Raw genomic sequence first — 26,654 nt, forward strand, 5'->3', positions numbered from 1 at the left:
GGTTGGCCTTCACAGTAGCATGATGCCAATCCCATTGAACATGTTTGGGCAATAGTTTAACAAACTCAAAGAAAAACAAATATAGTCGGTCAAACAGTTATCAAGGCAAATGTGACTGATTTGGAGCCGATTACAACTACAACTTGCGCAGAAATTAACACAAGGTATGACTCGAAGTTGTGAAGCCATTTTAGCTAATGGTGATGACTATACATTTTATTGAATACATACATATATTTCACACAATGGGGTTTGTTAGAATCGAAATTGTCAAATATTTTCTAAGTTATGGGGACAATCTTCTATTAGAAAGACTGTATTTTCCCATTCTTATGAAAACATTATCCATGGCCAGGATTTCTTCTACAGATAATTTGTTTTGGAACTTTTATCTTTCCAAATTAGCGTCGTAATATTTTGCACACTCAAGGTACGAGTTTATTAGCTGCATGAAGTCGAATGGAAATTGCGAAATCATGCTAACATTTATGTACTCCAAAATATGACTACTCTTATTTCAGAAGCTAGCCTGGGGATAGGCGGTTTAGTTAAGATCAGTTATTTTTTCCAACGAGGCTGTTGCTGTTGCCAGCCTTCTGTATGCCCTGCAAATAACCATCATATGAATTATGGTCCACAATGGTAATAAGAAACGCTGGAGTATCGTAACAATCTTATCTTCAAATCAATTCCAAATAAATCTGCCTTTTGCTTAAAATAAGTCTTGTACTTTGAATATTTAGCGTTTCTTCCACAAATGTTTCACATTTTCTGGTTTTTATTACCGGAATAACTTCGAGTGTATTTCTTCAATGAAAAATCTCTTCATAAAAGCCATTTGCCATTCGAAGTCGGCTTAAAACCGTAGGTCCCTCCATTTCAGGAACAGCATTAAGGCGCACACCACAAAAAGGAGGAGGAGCTCGGCCAAACACCTAACAGAAGTGTACGCGCTAATTATTTATATTTTTTAATACCAAATGCGTATAAGGCATTGAGTGCTTTCTTCGTTTGTTTGCTATCCAACATTACTCCTAGGTACTTAGTATATGTCTTGTATTGTGATGTTATCCAGTCTATTTTAAAATATTGTATTTCCTGGTGAACGCTACCCAGTCCATCTTCTCAGGATTTACTTCTAGTCAATTGCTCACTGGTTAATTTCCTTAAGTGCCCCTTCAAGAACTTAACTCGTTACCATTAAAGAGAGTACTGATCAACTGCTGCTCCGCGCCTTCTAAATGACATCCTCTTGGTACACCTTGGCTCCTGTCTTAACCCCTTTTTTTGCAGAAATGAAGAGATGTAACGCCCTTTACAAGTAATTACCCACCAAACCATTACGTAGGCTGATTAGTGGCCTCGCTGAACCCTTGAACAACATTTTTTGCGCCTTTAGAAGTTTTAGCATAGATTTTGTCGTTTTGCTCATCTTCAACAGTGTAGAAAGAATATTTTCATGGCCGTTGATCGCGTGCCACCGAAGAAGCTGCTTGCATCTATCGAGCAGTGATGGTAAATGGTTTTTTGAAAAATCCCTACAGAGCCCAAAAAAAATCCCTACTTTTCCCCACGCTTACAACAAATTTTCCCTACGAAATTCCCTACATTTTTTTCTCCTGTGTTTACACTATAATGAGGCAATTGCAACGTCAAAATTGAATTGTTTGCTTAAGATTTTTTAAAAATTCCGTACAGAGCTTCTGTAGTGCAATCAGTTCTTATTGGAATTAGATCCATCAGCTTAACCACAAGCCGCTCGCTTTCCTTGTCGAAAAATCTCACATGCTTATTGAGTGCGATGTCTGTGCTCTCTTCGATCATTATGGAAAATTTGTTTACTCTTAATTTTTTAACTAAATTGTCTTTTTCTTCTTTTGCCAATTCATTTTTTATTACGCTGGTGCACTTCTTTCTTCCAAGCTCAGATTTTTTTATTATTTCAGAATCGGACACGATTTCTTTTAAGAGTGGGATTAAATGGTCCACCACTTGCAGCGCAACATTATGCTCAGCGAAGAACATGCTAAGTCTTATTTCGAAATTTCTGGAGCCATTTGGTTTACTCGCCTTTTCTAAAAAAAGCTGCTTATTTTAGATGTCTTTTTAATTGCCTTAGTATTTTTTGGAGCATTTTTGTTTCGGCGTGCTTCTGTAAATCAGACTTGCCACAGCTCAAAACTTTGTCGCATGCAGTGCATTTGCTTTTGCCACAGCTTCAAACTATCCACTAAAATTTCGTCGTCAAGCCACTTATTATTGAACTTTTGTTTCCGATACTTGCATTGTTTTTCCTGGTGCATTAATGCATTTTAAATATAAAAAAAGCTAAAACTAAAATAATTGCAAACTTACTTCAAAAGTGAAAAGCACCAGAAAACGTGGGACAACTAAGAATTTTCGCGCAAAGAAAAAATCGTGCTAGCGTTAAGGCAATGCTGCCGTATTAACGCTTTTAAAAGTATGCAGCCATAAGGAAAAGAAGTCTGACATGAAATCTTACTGCGGATTTTTATTTTAAATGAACTTTTTTAATTTTACCCCGTTATTTTAAAATTGTTTCTGTCCTTCTTGAAAATTCCCTACATTTACAGAATTTAAAAAAATCTGTCCTTCTTTTCCCTACACCCAAATTTTTCGATAAAAATCCCTACATGTAGGGAATTTTCCCTACATTTACCATCACTGCTATCGAGTCTAATTTTCTTCAATCGCTTTGTCAAAAGATGCCCAGTTGAGCAATGGAAGGCTGTGTAGGTACTTCTTTTTCTGGCTGTCACTTCAGACGTTTGGGAAAAACGATTGATCGTGCGGTAAGCAAACACTCTCGAAATACATATTAAGTTTTTCAGCAATTGGTATATTAAATCTCACTTGCACTTTTACCAAATTTATGTAGCTCACCACTTCGTTAACAAATGAAATTTACCACGAATAATTTGAGTAGGCAATGCAATACGAACAAAAACAAAAAGTAACGGAACTTTTTTCTACGAATTTGTTTGCGAAATTTGTCACAGAATGGGCTTAATGGTTGATTTATATAAAAATCAATTCATATCCAGTATGAATTATTTTATACAGAAAAAAATGTCTAAATATCGAATATAAAAAAACCCAAGCATACTATTTTAAAACAATTTTAATTAAAGTAAATTTAAATATTTTTGACAAACTTTTCTGATTTGGAATTGTACCATAATAAAAAAATTCTCAAGAAGAAGAGTCCGGTATAAAGAGAACTAAATCGAATATGCGCCATAAAAACTAGACGAGTTATACTTATACTTTTTTATATAGCAAGTTCATTCATTCAGTTCACGGTATGAGTATTTATCTTACCATATGACACGAATCCCCCACTAACGTCTTGAAATCCCTCATTAGCTTGGTGAAAAAAATCTGAAATCTTATTATCGTGGTGAAAATCCGAAATCTCTTATTAGCGAATCTCATTTGCGGCTTCTCATTTCATTAATATTCTTAGCTCTGATTCGTAGGGTTAATGTAATTTCGAATTTAATGGTTCTGGGTTTGGCTACAGGAAATTATGGGAGTGATTTAACGGTTCTTGTTTTCGCTACATAAAGCTTCTCTGATTCGCTGCGGTTTACGTATTTCGTATTTAAAGGTTCTGGTTTTAGCTATATGAATTATTGGAAGTGGATAATGAATTTCGGATTAAAGCCAAATTTTAAGGTTCTTGTTTTAGCTAAAGGTATTATGGGATAATTACCGAATATTTTATGGCATTGGAAATTATTGACAGAGTAGGCAAATTAACAGAGTCGGAATAAATAGTAACACACAAAATAATACAGAATCAAAGAAGATAAAGCAGATAAAGTGAATAAAATTAATGAAATGAGAAGTAAATGTTAAAGTACGTTTACATATGCATTAATTACCAATAAAACCAACAATTAATCGACCTGTTGACATATGACAGATTACCTGCAAAATTGACAATCAGCTGTCAATACTGCTGTGAAAGGTTTTTCTTCATAGAAATTATTTTGGTGGAATATTTCGGTGTTTTTGGTTTTTTTTTTAATTTTTATTAACGATATGAAGTAGAGACAAGGAGAAGGAAACCCTAATTTAATTGTGCAATTGTCTGCTAATAATGAACAGTTGGAGGAAATCCGTAAACGACGTTTACTGAGGTTTCAAAAAATTATGGCAGCAATATGCATTTCAAATTCGATATTACATTTTATAATAAGTAAAAAGAGGACAAAACGTTTATAGACACGCGCTTTATTCTGTAAAATTAATCCATAATTAATAATATTTAACACAAATTTTATTAGAATTATGTTTACAGACCTGTTTTCTTTGCCGGCATCCATTTCATTTAGTTTTTATTTTGATGTTTCTCCTTACATTATTTATTATCTCTTTGTATAGGGAATCGCGCTTTTTAATTACAGATTTTGAGTTAAGCACGAAAAAGTAGATCATTTAAAGGGTTTTCCAATAACAGGTGTTATGATTAACGATTTTTTATAGCCGGAATTGGATGGCATTGATCTGGACAACGTTTATTTTCAACAAGACGGCGCTACGTGCCACACAATAGGAAGTTTTATGTCAATATTAAATAAATACTAAGTAAAAGATGAATATAAATCTATGTACGTTGAAGAAGATTCCATTTGAAACAGCTGATCTATGTTTACATTATAATATTCACCACAAATTGGGGAAAACGCTGAGTATCAAAGCTTTAAGAGTTATCAATAAATGCACAGAATAGCAAAAAGCTTTTTACTTGATAAAAATCTTGATTAATTATCAATATTATGTTAATTTATCAAGTCCACATAATATGGATGTAGGTAGGTATATTATAATATTAGGCATAAACTATTACGGCAAATTGATAAAATTTGATTTAATGCGCTCCTGAAAACGGCGATTTTCATTCAAAAGTTTCCCTGAAAATATGTATTATTTTCATTTGCTACCAATTCTTCATCTGTAATGGGGTCATATTCGTCTGAATCTTGTTTTAAGTATCCCGTATGAATTTTCGACGAAAATTCTTAAAGAAGAATGTAACGAATTGTTTGTTTCGGTGCTACCAACACCCACAAAAGTTGTCCGAAGTGTTCCAATAGGATAACCATTATAATCAAAATTATCAAGGAATATATTGGATCGGGTTTGATATAATGTAACATGGGCAATTTTAGACAAAATATAATGACTTATTTAATGAAACTTGGTGAAGATGGTTAGGGGTTCAGGAACAACCTTTATAACTCCCAATTGTTCCGGAAATAAGTTTTGTAATTATTTGCCTTCAAAGTGCCGTCTGGAACTTCACTATAGTTTGGCACATTATAATATATTTTTTTCTAAACATCACTTAAATTCAGAAAATATACTCACACACGTGATTTACTTATTTTTATGCTTGTATTCGAAGTATTTCAATGAAAATTGAATGCAAATGCCTTTACCAATATCACCACTTTCCAATTTTGAATGAGAATAAGAATTCATTGGAATTGACAACAGAATAGTGTTGCCGGATGCCTGCAAATGAAAATATGGACATAAATGAAGTATTTCACTTCAGTGTTGATGATGGGGATGAGGGTCATTGTGCATCTTTACTGCACACACGCATATGACGTTTTAATTTTTGGTTTAATGGTTTTCACGTGGAAAGGAGTTCTGCGCAAATATACTGTGGATGGCGTAGCCAGAGTTGTACTGATGAGGCGAAATAAAGTTCTATGCAAAAATTCTACAAATTTACAAAAGCCTTAATATCATTGTTTAAAAGTTTCAATGAGTTAAATACGTGTATAACATAATCCAGACAATCGCGCAGGTTTTATTCCTCCTGTGACGCGTTTTTTTTAATATTTTTTTAAATGTTTCTAAATTCTCTATTAAAGCAAAAAATACTCCTCGTTCTTATTTGATGTGTTTTTTCGCTAAATTACACAACTTTAACAATAAATTACCTAAAAAACTGTAAGCATCCGGAGAGTACGGATTTCAGTTTTAAGATGGGGATACACCCCTCTATCCGCCCCTTACAACCTATTATTCAAAGCGTATTACTTTATACTAAAGTTTTCCCAAAATATTTACAGAAAACTCCATTATTTTTATTTACGCATTCAACTTTCCCCATCCTTGCAAATAGGTGCAGCAAAATATCAGCCTAGCATTTCCAACAGGGTAGCGAACATTTAAAAGTGCTGCAAAACCCCACTATCCTAACATCCCTCTCTTTCTGGCCAACTCTTTTCCTGGTCCTACCGTTAGATTTAATGAACAAAAACAACAATAAAAGCAAATCCGTGCGGTTTGACGTTCCAAAAAACTACTCATTTAAAAAGTTTCTAATTTAATGTTTTAAGTTTTTATTTAACTAAACTTTAAGTCATAATTCAAAATACACATTTCTTACACGATATGCTGTACATCCACGAATATGACGATTACATCCTGCTTAAACCAAAACTAAAATATCAAACTACATTTATTTACATAATATAAAAATGGCATTTATTTTTCAGTTAGATTAAACTACTTCTATAGAATGCTGAACCAATACAATTGAAAAAACTTCAGATTTTGACGACAAAATTTAAGAAATAAATTTACAAACGAATTCGGCAAAACAGTCTGATAGTGCAAACAACAAACAAAGAACTAATCAAATTAGCATATTTTTTTATTTGCCAGTACAGTTTGTATGAGATTTTATTTACTTCTGAAATTACTTCTTTTTTAAATCGAATGTACCGACACAAGATACGAAATAAATTAAATTGTAAACAGTATTAAGTATTGAACATTTGGAGTTACTTAACTAAAATGGTCCCATCCCGTTGCTTTCTTTAAAATTTAATTAAATGCTAAAACTATGTCAAGAAAATGATAAATACTAGATAATTAGGATATCCAGTGGTAATCAACTGTTTATGAGTCGGTTGAACTTCCATTCGTACCTACCAATTGGTACATAAATACATATGTATCTACGCTTAAACTTTATGCAAAGCAATAAGAGCACAGTTTTATATACGCGTGTGAAAAAGTAGCGCATAAAATCAGAATTTTTTTATAGGCTGTAGGTAATTGCCGATATCGTTTTTTTCAGTTTAAGCGCAGATACGTATGGGCTTAAAAATACAGATATTCTTTCATGGGTTTACAATAAAAACAAGTGAAGGAGTATCCAGATGAAGTATTGTAAATTAAAATAAATTTATATTCATCTTCGCAACTGCGTGATATAGAAGTCACTAATTGCAGAAGTTTGTCACATCACTGCCAATTTATTGCAATAGAAAGCGTTGAAGGGATTTAGAATTTAACCCTAACTAAAGAAAACATTATTCTTTTCTCGAAAATAATTTCACCGTATTATACAGCAACATTACGAAAATGCGCCGGCGAAAATGTTCCATATTTCATAGGACAAAAGAACAACAAAATAAAAATGAACAATTCAAAATAAAACTATTTCATTCAAAATTTTTGTAGAAATTAAAGTTGTCACACAACTATTTTAACCACTTTGCGTACACAGATAAATTAAAATCAGGTGGATGCCGTCATCCCCAATGTAGGGGGCAGAGAATGCTGCACTTATGCCTGGCTAGTGTGCAACAGTTTGAGAAAAGAACACACAACTCTATGAATATGCTGAGAAAAGAATATGAAAAGTTGAAGGCCCCGGCGCAGCGAAGAATAATGCAGCATTATTAGGAGAAAAGAAAGCGCGGTAATAGTATTGATTCTCCCAAACTAAAATACTTACACATCTTACCTATTGAGTGCAAGTTTTAAAATCTCTTTGTTTTTTTTGGGGGGAACTGCTTAAAACAGGGATTAGCAACACGCGGCCCTTTTAACATTGTTAATGCGGCCCGCCAAGCATTTCCAAAACTGAATTTATTATTTACTAAATCGAAACATATTTATGTGACGAGTACTCACTTGTCTGCGAACTGTTCAAACATGCAATGCAATACGAGCGCGCCGCGTCTGTGCCTGTTTGTGTTTGCTTCTGTCACACAATCCGTCAGACTGGTAAATGGTTAACTAGCAATTTATGCAATTCTTGCGGTTCTTGAAAGACGCGAGTGCAATATTATTGTCATAAAGGTAAAATTGAAATTTGAAAAGGTCGAGACAAGGAGCACCAGGACATTTGGTGGCTCCTAAAACACTCAGGCTAAAAAGCCCATTGATTTTAAAGCTCTGGAAAGAGGGTAGATGGTCAAGGAGGGAAGGAGAAAAGTATCAGAGAAAGAAATAGGAAAGAATAGAGACAGAGATAGTCCTGTGAGAATCTCGTGTCATAGAGGTAATATTAGAGTTTGTTATTCAAAATTTAGTTGTCGTACAATTTTTTAACTTTCAAATTTTTCACCCATAATAGCATATCGGTAAAGCAAACTAACTAAGTTGGGGATGAGCACAGGCATTTCCAAGAAAAGTGGAAAATTGATTATTTTTACACTTTCGCCAAAGTCAAAGCTGTATGCTTTAATACGCGCAGAGATATTAAAAGAATATAATATAAAAAGATATTACGATACAAAACATAAACAACAATATAAAATTGTAACAGAACAAATCCGGATAGATAAGTTTAATTAAATGGAGAAAAACTTGGGAAAACAACAGGATATATTTAAAAATCAAGCTATTTTATCAAATACGGCAGTAAAGGCTAGTTTTGCTGTCAGTGAAATACTGGCAAAAACTAATTAAACTCTTTGCGGATGGAGAGGTGATAAAAGAATGTTTGACTGTTGTTGCAGAAATAATATTTCCTGATAAAATAAATGTTATTTCAATCCTTAGATTATCAAGAATTATCATTGCAAGGAGAATTGAAGACTTGTCTGAGAACATAGCAACAAAGCTTCGTGAGCACATTGCAAAATTCAAATAATTTGGCACTTGATGAGAGTTGCGATATTAGCGATGCAGCGCAATTTGCTAAACATATTTTTACGTGGTATTCACATCAAATGTAATATTACTGAAAAATTGTGCTCACCGATTCCAATGCAAGGGGCTACAACAGACAAAGACCTGCACGATGAACTGAAGTCTGTGTTGGCAAAAAAGTATAAAGAATACAACTTACTCGTATAAAGCGAAATACAATTGTTCTTGGATATGCCTTTCCTCATTTTGGTGATAAAGAATATATGTATAATATGACTCAGCATATCAATGATCTTAATATGGAACGTCAAGGCAAACACAGTTTATTCACCATTTGTATGATAAAATTCAGGGCTTTGTGTGCAAATTAAAATTGTGGAAACAGCATGTTTTTTCAGAATAATGTGTCTCACTTTGCACATTCAGAAAAAGAAAATGTTACTACTTCTCGACAATATGTGCAATATGTAGACGTTTTATTCAAAGATGAGAAGACAACGGTTTCCATGAGAATGTTTTCCACGCCATTTAATACGCCATAGTATGGTAATATGGTGGATACATTTCCCGAAGACTTTGAAATTTCTTTAAAAAAAATTTTTTTTTTCAGTAAACATCGAACATTTTTATAAATCGTATGTGAGCTTTGATTAATTTGCGCTTTTAACGGAAAATGCAAAGTAAATGAGGTCTCTGTTCGGAAGTACGTAAGTTTGGAATCAATTATTTTCAGCCATGAAATTAATCAAAAATGACCACCAATCAAGACTGAGCTACACACGATTAGAAAGCTGCCTACGTGTAGCTCTGCCTCATCAAGTTCCGGCTGATATTCATCAGCTTATATCGAAAAACCAGTGCCAAATTTCTCATTAAAAATTTCATGTAAATTCGATTTTCTTTTTTTTTCTTGTTTGTTTTTATTTTGTATTAAACTTTGCATATGAAATCTTAAATTTGTTTTTAATTTTATATTTTTTCACTCTAATGTTTATTATAATTAAAGTTTTGTAAATTATTATTAAGTGTTATTTTATGTGCGTTCACCAAAAAATTTTAAAATTTTAATTGGCTCGTTTATCAAAAAGGTTGCTCACCCCTGGTTTAAATAATAGTTCGACTCCTCTAATTTCTAATATTTCTAATTTTTATTTGAAAGACTTTGATTAAAGAAAGAAAGAGCATATCAAAAAACGCAAATATATATTTTTAATGTAATTTAAACCTAAAATGTTTTTTCTCATTTTTCAAGTTTTACTCAAATTAAAATGGATTGAAATTCAAGAAAAAACTAAGTCGCCAATCATGAGTTGCATAAATCATTAGTTTGAACACGAAATATTACGGCAACGATAGTTTGCATTTACGCTCTTAATGCAAATATTAATATACATACACAGATATATGTATATAGTATGCATCTATTTATATCTAACGCAATGATGAAATATGCATTTGTTTATGAAATATAAAAGAAAGAATATCTCGTCGTTGTTTGGCAAAAGAAATGTTTAACTTGGCTTTCATTATTTTTGTACAATTAAAAAAAAATGGAAATTCGAACAAAGCTCTGCCTTTTAACTATACATACCTATATACTTATTTTTTAATTATTTTGAAACGACAATGTCTTTATTTATTATTAGAATATAATAAGCAGCAAGTAATGTAAAGTACAAATTTGACCAAAAATATTAAATATTTCAAAAGTAATATTATATTATAATACACTGAAGCATTTTTTATGCGGTATATGAGTTTCTCAGAAAGCATTTACTTTCATACAAAAACAGGGGATGTGTTTAAACATTTCCAAAAACCGCATACATTCTTATACTCCATGTGAAAAATTCCAAAAAAAATTCATACAAACTCTACTGTGGCAATCAAGGAAAAGAAAACGATTTCTTTATTCACTTCAATATCTATTATTTCATTCGAAACTAAGCAAACCCATTTTAATTTAAACATAAATAAGGTAAATAAAATATTCTGTTTTCATAATCACACAAAAAAAAATACTACAATAAGTTCACGAATTATGTAAAGGCACAGATACGAGTTAATCATCAGAATTACTGCTAATATGTAATTTTTGCGTCGTTCAGTTTTAGATCCTTCCATCACGTGTGATCCCTTTTTTTTGAGTAATTATATTTTTCAAGCGTTTCTGCTTCTCACGTCAACAAGACATGAAACATTCACGGCATCGACGCTCTGCTCGCCGCTCCAATATAAAGACACCTAGGCATATAAAGCTTTTGCTGAGCTATCTCATGCCAACAAATTATTAGAACCAGCTTCGAAAAATCCAATCTGTAGTTGAAGGAGAACCAATTTCAGATTGGAGTTTATTGTGTTATCTTAGAGACGCAACTTATTTAAAATGCAATGAGGGAAAACAAGACAGAACATAAACAAATCTATCGCTGACATTGTAAAATCTTTTTTAAGGTGGAAAACTACAATTACCCAAAGGAGTGATTTTTTTCCAAAGTAGTGATGACCTTAAAAACTAACCTTAAGATGACAATACATGCCAAACGTTATTTACCAACTCATAATGTAACATCATATTGTATCGAAAAAGGCATGCATTTTTTTAAGCTGCATCAATGATCCTATCTAAAGAAAATATTAATTTATCTTAGTAACCAAATACTTGGTCTTGAATATTTATTTTTTCCATGTTATTTGTGGCAAAGCAACTAAAGAATGAAACTGAGATGAACAGGGATTTTGATCTATGACCATCATTATATGTATATTAACAAGTTACATTTTTATGAAATATATCATTTTCTACTATTTTGAATACTAAAAATTCTGTAGATAACAACACAGCTTCTTGGCCGGCGTCCACTGTAACCGAGCACCCATGTGCTCACGAGTTTGCAATATTGGTCATAAAGGATCAAAATGCTTTTCGAGTGTAATAGCGTAGGCTCCTCAAAAAGTCGCTGAAAACTTAAAATTACAATGTTTAAGCATTCTCATAAACTATTTTAAATAACAGTTGAATAGATAGTATTAGATATTTAGCAACCCAAAAGAAAGTAATTTGCCACCAACGACTACTTTTCAAAATAAATGCCTTCACGAGTGTAGTTCAAAGCTTTATGTTTCTTTTTATCTGCATTATTATTAAAATAATAATATTCTTATCAATTCAATTTGTTTAACCTAATATCTGTACTATACTAAGTTTATATAATATATAGTTTTTTTTGTGTATATAATTATATGTTTTTACTGATGCTGAGGTTTTTAATTGTTGTTTATTTGTTGGTTGTATTGGTCCTTTGTTGTATCTTTTAACTTCAAATTTTGGTAGCTTTCTCTGATGCGAGTTTGGCTGATTCTCAAATCTTTGAGTTCTATTTTTACAAGTGATTTGCTTTAATATTCCATATACTACTAAACCCTTTAAATTTCTTTAACATACGTTCGGCGTACTAATGATAAGGAAGCGAGCGAATGACTGGATGGTTTTATTCCTTCAGTCCAATTCATAAGCATTTATTTTATTTCCTCGTATATCTTTGTAGTCAGAATCGATTTTTCAACGATAATTTCGAACTTAAAAAATCCACTACTACACTATACAGCTGTAAATAGATTGCATTAGCTACCACAAAGTGTTATTAGAGCTCACAACCCAGTCTCTAAATCTTACGATATTAAATTTTCTTTCCCAAACATTCGCTTTCAAACCGTTTATGTGGATGTGCAAATAATCTGTTCTAAACATAGTAGTATATTTAGTAAAAGTACCTTACTGAAAAGGTTCCTTAAGATGTTAATTTGGTTTTAATGCACTTAAGTAAAAACTTAAATACGCCAGCAATTGTTAATTAATCCATTTTTTATAATTCAGGCGTTTTACTTAAATGAATCGAATATTTCAATGCTTCTCTTCAGTTCTCTTGTTCAATTGTTTTACAGTTAGGATGAGAATTTTAGTGTTGTATTTGTATTTTTTCAACAAAAAAATTCATGTATGCATATATATACATGTATATATACGATGAAATCTTAGCGACTAGTAATGAAGTACGCCTGAGGTCCGATTATGAAAGATCTGAAATGATAAATAAAAATAATTAATACCGCTCATATATTATATTATACAAAAAATAAAAAGTAAAACGGTTTATTTAAAGCCAACATATTCTCATGAAACTGTTACATTATAGGTTGAGGTTTGAGCCCTTACCACAAATGGCGACTGGAAATAAACATAACTTCCCACAAAAATTACAAATACAAAGATTAATTTTATTTCGATCAAAACGATGCCTGTTTTAACCTGTTAAGCGATTTGTTTTTCTTAGACAGCTCGATTTACTGTGCTGAATTAATTTCAAGTGAAGACTGTCCATGCAAAACCGGGTTTCAGCCAAATTTTTGGATTCACCGTGCACGATTATGATAACGATTATTAGGAAATTCAGTGTTCATGCTTACTTTACAATGTCAAAATAACAGGGAAATTTTCGTTTTTTGCTTAACTTTAAATTTCATAGCAAATGCAATTTCCTTTTTCGGCATGACGCACATATACGACATTAACTAAAAAATGAACTTTTGAAATTGACGCATATATACGACATAATCACTTACCAGGTTAATTGCGGCAAATGGAATTTTTAAGCATTTGGTGTGTTCAAAAAATTAGGTGAATTTTCAAATTTCGCGGGCTACGTACATTCGACTTTTGACTATTTGTTTTTTTTTTGTTGGTACACTCGTCTCGAAGATATATTCGGGTTTTAGCAATATAATCTGTTTATTTTGTTTTTGAGAGGCATAAATAAGACAAGTGCTTTGCGTGTTCGGCGATTTTCTACTATCGAAAAAATGGATCAAAGAAGTTGCATAAGATTTTGTGTAAAAAATGGAATTAAGTGTTCAAAACACTTGAAATGTTGAAAGTGGCATTCAGTGAGAGTACTCTGAGTCAAAAAAATGTTTACAAGTGGTACAAACTTTTCACAGAAGGTCGAGATGATGTGAATGATGACGCTCGCTCTGGACGCTGACGATGTCGCCGTATCAGTTGGCTCATGCCATGCAATCTTTTCTGAAATTTTGGGAATGAAGTGTGTGGCAGAGAAGTTCCTTCTAAAATTGTTGAATTTTGATCAAAAAAAAACGTCGCATGAGCATCTCTCAGGAATCATTGAATGACGTCAACGATCCAGATTTGCTTAAAAGGTTCATAACTGGTGACGAATTACGGGTATACGGTTATGACATCGAAACCAAAGCCCAATCTTCCCACGTTCCCATGACAGTCGGTTCTACGTTACCGGAACGACCCGGATTTATATCCGGCCAAGGACCTTCACTTCAGCAGCATTCCCCATATATGTATGGGGAATGTTTATGCTGCTACAACAACAACAACCAATCGTCCCAATGGAAGAGTCCAGGAGACCCAAGGCCAAAAAAAGCACGCCAAGTTCGATTAAATGTCAAGGTTTTGTTCACTGTTTTCTTCAATTACCATGGTCTACTGAATCAGGAGTTCTTACCACAAGGTCGTACCTTAGTAAGGAGTATTACCTTAAAGTCCTGCGCCGTTTAAGTGAAACAATACGAAAAAACGCCCGGAATTGTGAAAAAAATGTATGGATTGGCACCATAAGCAGGTGCATTATGCTCGCTCAGCTTTATTTATGAGAGATTATTTGGCCAAAAACAATACCGTTATCATGCCTCAACCACCGTATTCACCAGATTTGGCCTCTGCAACTTTTGTCTGTTCCCAAGATTGATGAGACCCATGAAGGGACGGCGTTTTGCGATAATTGAAGAGATAAAAACCGAATCACTGAGAGAGCTCAAGAACTTACCAAAAAGTGCTTATCAGAACCGCTGGGAGGATTGGAAAAAACGCTGGCACAAGGAGACTACTTTTAAGGAGATAAAATAGAAACTGATGAATAAATAAATATTTTTTGAGAAAAATTAGAATTCTCCTTATTTTTTGAACACACCTCGTACATGTCATAGGTTAGGTTAGCTTAGACCACGAAATGGGTCCGTTGTGAACCGCAGGGGCTGGACTACATTTCCTTTTCCATATTTAACCATCCTGAGCTTTTGACAAAGCGTAAAAGGTTGTTGATACCAATAGAATATCTATATTCAGAATTAGAATCTTAAATATCGGTTCCTGCTTCTGGCTAGAGCCGGGCATGAGAAAAAATGTGTTGAATTATTACTAACTCCTTCTCATTCCTGCAGCTACGACAGAGATCACGCCTAATTTCCTATGACACCATGTCCTGTGAGGGCCTCTACTACGGTCCTAATTTGAAGTCTACTCAATTTTATAATATTCTTGGACAGACGTAGATTTAGGCTTAGCCAAGTTTGCCTAGCAATTTCACAGGTATTGACACTAATCCATCTTTGATTTACAGAACTGATCATTAATAAAAAGCTTACAAGTTGCGAGAGGTATCCCCATAAAATTACTTGTGTTTCGCATACAGGTACCTTCTCTTGCAAGTTGACTAGCCCTACAGTTCCCTGGTATATATCTGAGGCCTGCAACTCAGAATAAGATGATACGATATTGTTTGGCCATCTCATTGAGAGATTGGCGACAATGTAAGACACTCCATGATGTTATTTGGAATGCATCCACGGCCCGTAGGGCAGCTTGGCTGTCTGATAGAATGCAGATATCTGTTGATGATATTCTGTTTATCTCTAACCATTTTAAGGCTTCATGAATAGCGTTTATTGCCGTTTCAAAAACACTACAGTGATCCGGTAGTTTCAAGGATTCACTGATAGAAAGCTTTTCGCAATATACCCCTGATCCAACACCGGTGTTCATTTTAGAACCGTCCGTGTAGATCTTAACGGTTGTCTTGGGTGATGGATCTTCTTCAAGCCATTTCAAGTCTAAAAGGGATTTTCATTGAGAAATTCCTTTCAAAGCAGAGAATGGGAGGGTGATAATCACAATCACTGGGTATATCCGTATAAGACTCTAAGATGGTTGAATGTCCATGCGTGACAGTCTTCCATTGTGAGCTCCCTCTGAGCCTTATAGCGCAACATAAATATGACTCTCGGGACTATCCAATTTGATTTTTTTGGTAACCCCAGTTAAGGCACAATCAAACAATTCCGAAGATAGATAAGTTAAAAACCCACTCAGTTGCACAGGATCAAATTGTTTCCATAGTTTCCTCGGAAAAAATTACTGAAGTAGGGAAAGGAAAAAATTGGATTTTCTTAGCAAATACAAAAATCGAGTGCTAATTAGTGCTTGGGTTCGAAATCTATTGTGGACATGAAAAAAAAAATTGATAAAAAAGGTTTTTCTGATATCGGCGCCCCTCCTCGGACAATGGCAAATCTCCGGTTGCATTTCTGCCATGAAAAGCTCCTCATAAAAAATCATCTGGCATTCGGACGCGGTATAAAACTGTAGGTCTTTCCATTTACGGAACATCAACACACGCACAAAAATTTGGAGAAGCTCGGTCAACCACCCAACAAACGATATACGCACCAGTTTTATATATAATTAACACCCCACCCCTTTGAACTATTTTGTCACATTACTTTTAGTGTGACACGATAAAAAGCTAATGTCTCTCTTATGAAGATTGTTGTTAATGCAGCAGTTTACCAAATCCTCCCCTGTGCAGTGAAGTTATGGGTCGTTGTTGGTTATCTCGTTATCTCATCTAACGCTAGACCCAGGATTCGACAGAGCGAGACCAGAGGGAAAGAGTTGTTAGATGAGAGGATTTAAGAAGGTATGTCAAAAGGTAGTTAGTGTTATGCGGAGTAGGAGTTTAACCTGCTACTTTATCTAGAACGTAATTGTGCCAGAATAACGCGGGTCTCATGATGCTGCGATAGGTGATTGGATCGGCAGCGAGAGTTCATAAAGGTTGTAAGAGACTCGGTAACAGCTTATGAAGATGATGGTCATTATTATTAGCTCAGCGCATTACGCTTTTTCTATACGATTCGATTTACTTCTGCGTATATTAAAGTATTATTATATTTATACTCACAGCTTGGTGTGGCTTCATAGCGCCTCTGTATTTGATCATAAGTGAATTTCACAAACGCATCATACTGCTCAGCGAGCTTCGTAGTCAACACTGCGTTGTATTTTTCACGAATTTCATCTTCCCGCTCCTTCAGCATACGTTCGCATATCAATTGCACCTGTTTGAATGTAAAAAGGGCTTTCTCTGGATTACGCACCAAGCTTGGTGGAGTGTCTGGGCGACGAGGACTATCGGCGCCCATTTCAGAACCGCTAGATTCTGAATCTTGTTGCATACCATCAATGGTGGTCGATGAAAACTGGAGACGTTTACAACGGTGCAGTCGCTTGATTTCATCCCTAATATCCTGGGCTATTTTATCTAAATAACATAATACAAACAATGAAATATCGGACAAAACTTTATGCTTATTTCTACAAGTATCTTCCCGGAAAACCTATACGTACCTGGTGATATTTTTGATAGATTGGACTCTGTGAATGGATTCATTTGAGGTTCCTTTGAAACGCGGCTTCCGCTGGGACCTTGCACGTTATCATATGAAGTGGTGGCTACTGAAGATGAGCGCAATGGTGATGATCCATTTCCTGTTGATTGGCCAAGCGGATTGCAACGTCTACGTTTTGTAGGCCGTTGATTTAGCGCTTCCCAATCTAGAGTCCGTTTGAGTGTTGCACAAGCCATTTTTTATGAACAATAGTTTTTTCTGTTCTTAATATTATTGTTGTATGATATATTTTTTGCCACGGGATAAAAATCTATAAGTATATAAAATGTGATAGTAAAATGATACTAATAATATCGAAGAAAACATTTTTGTTCAAAACCAACCAGACAAAGTAAATAATTTAAAATGGTTTCCAATAAAAATCACTTAAAAGAAAAAGGCTTAAATGTATATTCCTTCCTTCCACAGGTGTCTTACAATGAAACGACGGTAATACACTACATAAAAAATTAGAATTTAAACAAAATCCTTACAGCTGGTTGTGTGGTTGGTTCTTGAGCCTGACATTTATTGTGTTCGGATTTGTGAACGAGTACTTAAGAGATAAGCTGAAAACGAAGAAATATGAAAAAAAGCAAATTTGAAGGGATAAACACAGTCACATTCAAACAACTTGGAAGTATCGCTAAAAATACTAGAAATATCAGCATATGTGTACTATGTTATGGCATATTGTACTAAACACTACACTCTCTTTCTCGATACGAACACACTTTTTAACGATTAAGTATAAGTCCCTATGCGCAATAAAAAGATGTGCATATCGCTTGTTTACTGGAAGAGATCCATTTTTTAGAAGTGTCCAAAAAAATTGCTATTTTTTAATTAACAGTGTTACATCAGAAAAAAATGTGCATATTTTTTATAAATCAATAGTAAATATATATATAAGCATACATAATTGGCGCTTACACACTTTTTAGGTGTTTCTCCGAGCTCCTTCTCATATTTGTGAAGTGCATATTGATTTTCAAATCTTGAAATTCAAAATGGTTAAATATCTAATCATAGGTGCAGTAAAAACTTTTTTCTTTTGATATAAGTATCTAGAGTGTATGTATTTGTATTGCATTAGCACAGAAATGTATGCCTTATACTCGAAAATAGGCTAGATTTAAAGTAAAAAATAATAATGTAAGGTACAAATTTTGAAATCCTCCTTCGTAAAGTTACTTGTTACCTAAAAGAAAAGACAAGGCCTCGTTCCCACGGCAGTCGGTTCTGCGTAACCGGAACCGCCGAGTTATGTATGTATGCATTCCCCGTATATGTATGGGGAATGTTTATGCTACTACAACAACAACAACGTCTCATTAGCAGTCATCCTAATCAGAGATTTTTTTTTCGATACATTTTTAAAGGCTTCTTAGTTTGCGGGATTTTCACAAACTGCTCTCAAAGTAACAACCGAATCCACTTCACCTCTTTTTTGAGCAGTGAGTTATTAAGTCTGCGTAGTTTTCTTGATTTTCTGTTAGATCCGCACCTTCTCTTCCTTGGGGCCGGCCGAATTTTCGAAGATTTGCGTCCCAATTTCGATGTTAGCCCGATGCGACTGTGTGATCCTAACAGATTCAGTTTTTCAGGAATCATTCCAAAATTTCTTGTCTAAGTTTATCTCTACACATATACCAATAGCATACACCTCCCCTGGAGATAAAATCAGATTTGCAATTATTGCTCTTGATTAAAGCCATTCGCATTTCACTTAAAAAAATATTCTACGTTCGCCCTATTTTATGTACCATGTATTGTATTTGTACGTCATGCTTGCTCTTTCTTTTATGTAGGTGCTATATCTTCGGGAAGGATCCCTTTAATAATATCTTGCAACAAAAAGAGTATGTTAGAAAACACGTAGACGTTTTCTTGGAAAAAAAAACCCATTATACAAAAAGTACAAGAAAGAGCTGTAATTTAACATTTCTAATATCCACAAAGCTTGAAACCAACAAAACTAAACCAGAAAATAAATTCAAAGTAACGTAAATTGAAGAATATTTAAAACAGAATTAAAATACAGTGTAAAACGACATTTCAGCTTATTTCATGTAATTAGGCAACCTTCAAAAAGAATTGATTTTAACCGAGACTATAGCCTGCAAGTTTTTTGATATATTCGGGCGTTACTTTCTCCCACTCCTCTTGTAAGGCCACAAATTCCTGTTGTAGCAGTATAAATATTCCCATTCCGGGTCGTTCCAGTAACGTAAGTCCCTAAATCCTATCGGTTGCTTATGTGATGTTTTTTTATATTTCGCTCAAGAATTGCCCATAAATCCTCAATTACATTGAAATCAATTACAATATTCGATTTGTGTTTGGGGTCGTTATCTTGATAGAATCTTTACATTAAATTTCTTTTCAATAAAGTAGTTTTACCGCAGTTTCCCCTAAGAATGCATAAGTTCCGATCTCTGCTGATGATATAAAATCCCAAACCATAATGTGACATCGGCCATGTTCTACAGTTCCTCGCCGGTTATTCGGTTGCAGCTCTGAATTAAGTTGGTACCCGATAAATGTAATCAGCAAAGAGTTTCGTACTTATTAACATGAATTTCAACAATTTTTTTATATGTTTTTATATTTCGCGCCATAGCAAAGTATCAGCAGAATATCTATTTCATCAACGCTGGTGCACTAATGTTTCGGATCTTTCTTGGTTTTCCTCAAAATCCATAGTCAGCCTCTGTAAAAATATTATTTGTGGATCTCGCCACCTTTATCAACTACTCTATTTTCTTTGACAAGTTTGCTATCTTTTTCTGCTATTTACCATTTTTAAAGAGCTGAATCACTAATTCGTGTGTTTCTAGAGATCTAGGTGACCCATTTCTGTATATTACAGTTTGTATTTGAATCCGATCTCTCACAATAAGAACGAAGTTCGCACGCAGGGACGTTCACTGGAAGGTTCTTTATAAATCTGCAATAGTTTTTGCTTTAGTTTAGAATTGAGAAACATTTTCGCAAATATAAACATATAAAATTGAATTTTACAGGAGTGTCCTCTAGGATTTTTTTTAATATGTAGAATTTTTGCTTAGAAATATTTTAAGCACGGGGGCCCCCGGCGGCGCTTTAAAAAATTAACCCTCATCAGTTCAACTCCGGCTACGCCATCCAGAGTATTTTTACGTAGAACTCCTTTCCACGTTAAAACCATTAAACCAAAAATTAAAGCATCATATGCATGTGTGCAGTAAAGATGCACGATAACCCCCATCCCCATCATCAACACTGAAATAAAATACTTCATTTTTGTTCATATTTTTATTTTCATTTCCAGGCATCCGGCAACATTATATTGTTGTCAATTCCAATGAATTCTTATTCTCATTTAATATTGGAAAGTGGTGATATTGGTACAGGCATTTGTGTTTAATTTTCATTGAAATGCAGGAAAAAATATAAATAAGTAAATCACGAGTGTGAGTGTATTTTTTGTGAATTTAAGTGATGTTTAGAAAAAAATAAAATATATTATAATGTGCCAAACTATAGTGAGGTTCCAGACGGCACTTTAAAGGCAAATAATTACAAAACTGTTATTTGCGGAACAATTGGGAGTTATAATGCTTGTTCCTAAACCACTCCCCAATATTTTCACCAAGTTTCATTAAATAAGTCATTATAAATATTTTGTCTTAAATTGCCCATGTTACATCATATCAAACCCGTCCCAAAAATACTGCAGATTCACAAACATCCTTCCAGTCTCTGCATACAAACTTCTTTCTTTAATTGAGGTGTCTGGCAACACCGACTTTTCGATAAATTGCACAACTTTAATAATTTACTTAAAAACCATAAGCCTCCAGAGGGTGCAGTTTTCAGTTTTAAGATGGCGATACACCCCTCTATCCCCCTTTACATCCTTTTCTTCAAAGCGCGTTACATTATACTGAATGTTTCCCCGGCATTTTGGTGCACAACTACCAATTCTACGGAATTGTTTTTTGCTAACTTTTGAACGGTTCAAAAGAATTACACCCCACTTTTTGAATATTATATTGTGACCAAAACTCGTCCATTGGTACGCATATCGACTATTTTTGACCAATTTTGGCTCACGTGTCAAACTAAATAATCATCAGAAGTATTTAAAGGAGAATTGGATCAAGCCGAACGAAGGAATTCGTTAACCATTGAATTGCAGGTAAGCAAACTGCTCATCGTAACCAATTATAATATACGGATTAATGAATATTCACTCCCCTAATTATTTAAAACTAAATAATTTATCTAATTTGCTTCCATAGAAATTATGGAATTCAGCTCCACCCAATGCATCAGTGGAAATATTTCCTAAACATGTTGTGTTTTTTGGGTATGCGCCTACATTCACGTATGTAGGTATATACATGCGTATATAAAACAATGTTGGAACTTTGACGGGTTTACATATGAATTTTTTCGATGCCAGAAACCTAACCACACCAAATGCATATATGTATGTACAGATATACATGATGTACGATCGCATATATATATATATATATATATATATATATATACATACGCTTTTAATTATTGAAACCATAAATGCACATTTTTATCGGAATAAAAATGATTGAAATATCTACTTTGTTCTCACCAACGCACGACCAACATTTACGTTTCCTCTTCAACCGTTTTAATAGCGTTTTCTCTGATTACTTTATTTCACAAATTGACTAATTTGGAAAATCAATTGTTTACCTTTCGTTCAACATATAACTCAAAGGCCACTTCAATGCACAGTTAAATGAAAGTTTTTATAATTCTACACTTGCCTACGATGGTGAAAAATGCTTTTTTCTTTTTTAACTCTCGGAAATTTTGTAGTAATTTATAACACAATGAAAGTTGGTGACGACGTTCGACGACTAATTTCGGATGGCTGTAGAATATAATGAACGAAGAAATCACTTTCAGAGAGCAGGGTTGCAATCGCTTAACTTTTATACTATGTTTACATCGCTTTTTAAGCATTTTTTCTAATATCTGCATGATGCAAAACGAATGAGTACTGATGGTGGCGCCTTGCCAAAATAGTTACTTTACTTTTGCGATTTTGACCCGTCTGGCGTCAGGTCCCTCGCCAACACAAAACAAGCAAAGGCAGGAAAAATTACTTGTTTGTGAAAATTCAGTGAATAGCGAATGAAATCGAAGTGCCGTGAAGGCACAAATTAATATAATGCCCCAAAGAATTTTTTTGCGTTTTGAGTGTGTGCAAGAATGTGTGTGGGTAAATATATAAATACTTGTGTTTGGTAGTTTCTATTGCTTTCGCCTACTCTTTCTCTTCACAAACAAGTATTACCCCTCTCTTTTGTTCGTTTATTCAAAGGCTCTGGTAACATAGCGAATTCGTTAAAGTATTTCGGTAACCACATGAAATTAAATATTGTCGATCAAAATTCTCACTTGGCACTGAGATTGCCATACAGATATATGAATACTTTACAAAACAAAGCTAGGAAAGAAAACGAAGAGGTCATAGTTTAAGTCAGAGGGCTTAATTGGGTGTTATATTCCCACTACGTATTGGGCAATATAAGACCACAGATTTTAGAGTCTTTATTTATTATGTATGTATATATATACATATATATATGTATACCCAACTTATATATTCTCTATATTCTTGCTCTTTGTATGTTTATATGTACTTATGTATAATGGATATACAATTTACTACAATATGTTATGGAAGGGTGAAGAAGTGAATTTTCTTTATTAAAACTAATATTTAAATGTTGTTGGTTATGTAACCACACACCATAATTATTTAAGCTTTTTCAATTCCCCATCCAACGCGTGGGAAAAGTGGGTTCAGTTCTGCCTGAAAAAACATGAATTCAACCCAATTACGGGCCGCACATATAAGAAGCATTTATCAAGTGAAAACATCGAATGAAATACATCAAACTTTTATAAAAAATTAAAAAAAAGTCCATTTCAAAGGCATCATATTTTACTTAATCCAGGGTTGAAACACGGCTCGAATAAAACACACAAATTAATGGTAATACACTTACTTTTCTTTATTCCCAACACTTTACTTCTAAATGTACTCGATAACCTTGAGACTGAATCATTCCATTATTTTTCATTTATTGACTTATAATACGTTCACATTTAAGAGGATTATCTATTTTTAACTCCAAACCATTATTAAAAAGCGAGACTACTCATACAAAATTTCTCTGGTCATTATAAAATCATCGTAGATTACTATCATACTTTTTTACGTACAACCCTGTGATTTCTGTGTTATAGATAATTATTTTTTCTCCAACTGTTTATTACTAGTATCCATTTGTGCAGTCAAATTAGCTGTCCCCTCTCCTCTTCTTTTCTTCATATCGTTAATAATAATTAAACAAACCAAAAACTCCATAATATACCATCAAAGCAGTTTTTATGAATAAAAACCTTTCAAAACAGTATTGACAGATGATTGCGAAATTTGCAACTAATCTGCCATATGTGAAAAGGTAGATTAATTTTATGGATTTAGTGATCTTTTTACTGTTTATGTGAATGTACTTTTAGAAGTTCAACTTACTACTAAATATCCCATGTGCAAGTACCTCGGCTTATATAAAGGGTTTTTCAATTGGCGCGGCTCGATTTTGGCGCCCTGTGGCAGCCATTTTGTTTTGGTAACATCTGTCAAATCTTTTGTTTATTATTCAGTTGTTTATGCCAAATCATCATCGTAAGTTACACGATTGAACAGCACGTTCAAATGATAAAACTTTATTATCAAAATGAGTGTTCGTTAACGCAAACGTTGCGCGCATTGCGCCCATTTTTCGGTAGACGTGGTGGCCCTTCCAATTTCTTATGGCCCATATTGAACCATATGGACCTAGACGACATGTGGTTCCAGCAGGACGGCGCTACGTGCCACACAGCAAACGCCATTTTATTCCATTTCACCATCTACCCGCCCTTATTGAAAAACCCTAGATCTGGCAGTTCGCATCTTCTGGCGAGGTCTGTTGTAGCAGCAGCTCAAAGTCACCTGTCGTCTTCGTTTAACTCATCTAGCGGTAGATCCAGAAAGCGTGCACTATCTCGATATCTGCTGTCACCATCAAGGCTAATTCATGTTTTTGTGTTGGCCTCTCGTTCACTATTGTCGCCAGTCGGTTCGCGAAACTTGCGATTGTAACCATACATGACATTGTCATAGATGACACATTGTAACAATATTGTATTTTCATATCATACTTCCTCGGACTTCTCCACCTTAACCAACTTCCAAATGCACGTGGGAAGTTCTGAGTTGCAGTATGTGGAATCAGACACAGATGTATAGGCAGATCATGTTTGCCACCACTTCGAGGTTAATTACCTTACGAACCTCTCCCACTAAAGCTACTGCCGCTCTGTATACGGAAACCGACCGCTCATCAGCGCGTACAGTCCGCTTAAATGGTCCAAGTACCGCCCAGCACGCTGGAGGTCTTGGATTTTCCCTTACCACCTTCAAAAAACTGCAGAGACGGGGGACGACGCCATCTTCCCTGCCGTTTTAGACAACCCTCAGAATAATAGAACCCAAGCGGGGTTAAATGATTTCGGCGGTCTTCCACCAGTCTTGGACTTCTTTACTAGGGATATTTACTTCTCTTGAGAGCATTGCCGCTTCACCATCGATTCCAATGGCGGTGCTCTCGCACCCTCCCATTCCACGTCCACTTTCTCTGCGGCACTGAGCATGGTGCATGACCCATTCAAGCGTATGTAAGTACTTCTTAGGTACCTTTGAAGCATTTTGGTTTCTTTAGCGTTCCAAGATCTTTATAGCTGTGTGCAGATCAGAGAAGGCTCTCCTACTGTTTCCTGGCTGCCGCTTAGGCCTAACAGAGGACCCCTGAAAAAAGATTCCCGAAGCGCGGCTCCCTACATAAGTGAAACGAATTCGTACCCTCGAGTCTGTCCCTCGGATAGAGTCAGTTAGAAGAGACGATTCCGCCCCTTTTACCAGAAGTGAGCAGGCAATGGGGCTGGCTGACAGTCCCCGCTACTGCCTAAGGGTTTTTGGGTTTGTTTGATTTTTTATTGTCCGATTGTTACTCATGTTCAGAAGGGATCCCCACTCGTAGCCTCTATGCAAAACCCGAAGAAGTGTAGTCGTACCTAAATGATCCCATGGTTATTTAAGCCAAGGAAGGGAGACCTTGCAAGGATTGGCGCATGTCCTTAAGAGACATGTGTTCAGAGCCAGACTGGACGCAAAAACGGGAGTAATCTAAACCTATATCCTCATGGTGATGGGATTGGAACGTACTCCGAGCACTGTCAACGGGACCCGGAGAGTCTCGATATTAGCCCACGAGTCATTTCAACTGAGTTTCATAGCGATTAAGTTCCAAATAAGAAAAAGGGTAGTCCGAAATAGCAGGATTGCCACCGTTTAGGTTTAGAGGCCTTTAAAGTCGCAGATCATTTCGCGTTACCCATGGTGCATCGCGCGGATGCGATCTGTCCTACATCCTATTTATATATATTATAGCTGAAGATAATTTGTGCCGACAGCTTTGACATTTCCGATGATGTATGTGACAATATTTGCGACTGCCGTGCCATGCTTGTAACTCGGCTTTGCTTCCAGATGTTGATAAGCCACGCTGTTCTAACTCCCTTTTAAGCTGTGGAACCTTAAGATCAGTCAACTTTGCCATTTTTAGGATCCTATTTTATGGAAGTTTACGGCGGCCGCCGTAGCCGAATGGGTTGGTGCGTGAGTACCATTCGGAGTTCAAAGAGAACGCAGCTTCGAATCTCGGCGAAACACCAAAATGAAGGAAAAGTTTTTTCTAATTGCGATCGCCCCTCGGCAGGCAACGGCAAACCTCCGAGTGTATTTCTGCCATGAAAAAGCTCGTCATAAAAAATATCTGTCGTTGAGAGTCGGGTTGCAATTGTTTCCAAATAAATGTGCCCATAATTCTTATGATTACTGGGTTGCTAAAGAAAAGTCACAAAATAATGGCAACATAATTTGCTTACTTTTTTTAATTTCAATACGCAACGACTTTACTTTAGGTATCCACATTCACACTCTCAACTTAAACTGATTACCTTGTGTGTATGCAAAGTTGCTTATATACATATGCATCGTGATTTCTAAATGTGGTAACTCGTATTTTCTAGCA

At 34.8% G+C, this 26,654-nt stretch overlaps 2 protein-coding genes across 5 annotated transcripts in view; one reads left to right on the top strand and one right to left on the bottom strand.

The window, feature by feature from the left end:
• Nucleotides 1–11,575: 11,575 nt before the first annotated feature.
• On the bottom strand, nucleotides 11,576–22,389 carry LOC129241743 (akirin). Of its 4 annotated transcripts, none has more exons than XM_054878241.1 (4): nucleotides 22,272–22,389; nucleotides 17,432–17,743; nucleotides 16,986–17,345; nucleotides 11,576–13,015 (listed from the first exon to the last, which is right to left on the bottom strand). In XM_054878241.1, exons 2-4 carry the CDS (start codon nucleotides 17,667–17,669, stop codon nucleotides 13,005–13,007), a joined length of 609 nt encoding a protein of 202 aa, XP_054734216.1. In that variant the 5' UTR covers nucleotides 17,670–17,743; nucleotides 22,272–22,389; the 3' UTR covers nucleotides 11,576–13,004. The 4 variants fall into 4 exon arrangements, with proteins under 4 accessions (XP_054734216.1, XP_054734215.1, XP_054734217.1 ...); XM_054878240.1 differs by having other exon boundaries at nucleotides 22,198–22,389; XM_054878242.1 differs by lacking the exon at nucleotides 22,272–22,389 and adding an exon at nucleotides 22,094–22,209.
• Nucleotides 21,368–26,654, top strand: part of LOC129241742 (folliculin-interacting protein 1) — a 52,422-nt gene continuing 47,135 nt past the window's right edge. Inside the window, exon 1 of the mRNA XM_054878237.1 lies at nucleotides 21,368–21,655. The gene's annotated coding sequence lies outside the window, so the exon portion shown is untranslated. The remainder of the gene's footprint in view (nucleotides 21,656–26,654) is intronic.

Source organism: Anastrepha obliqua, chromosome 3 (assembly GCF_027943255.1).
Source record: "Anastrepha obliqua isolate idAnaObli1 chromosome 3, idAnaObli1_1.0, whole genome shotgun sequence".
In the NCBI taxonomy this organism is placed as follows: Eukaryota; Metazoa; Arthropoda; class Insecta; order Diptera; family Tephritidae; genus Anastrepha; species Anastrepha obliqua.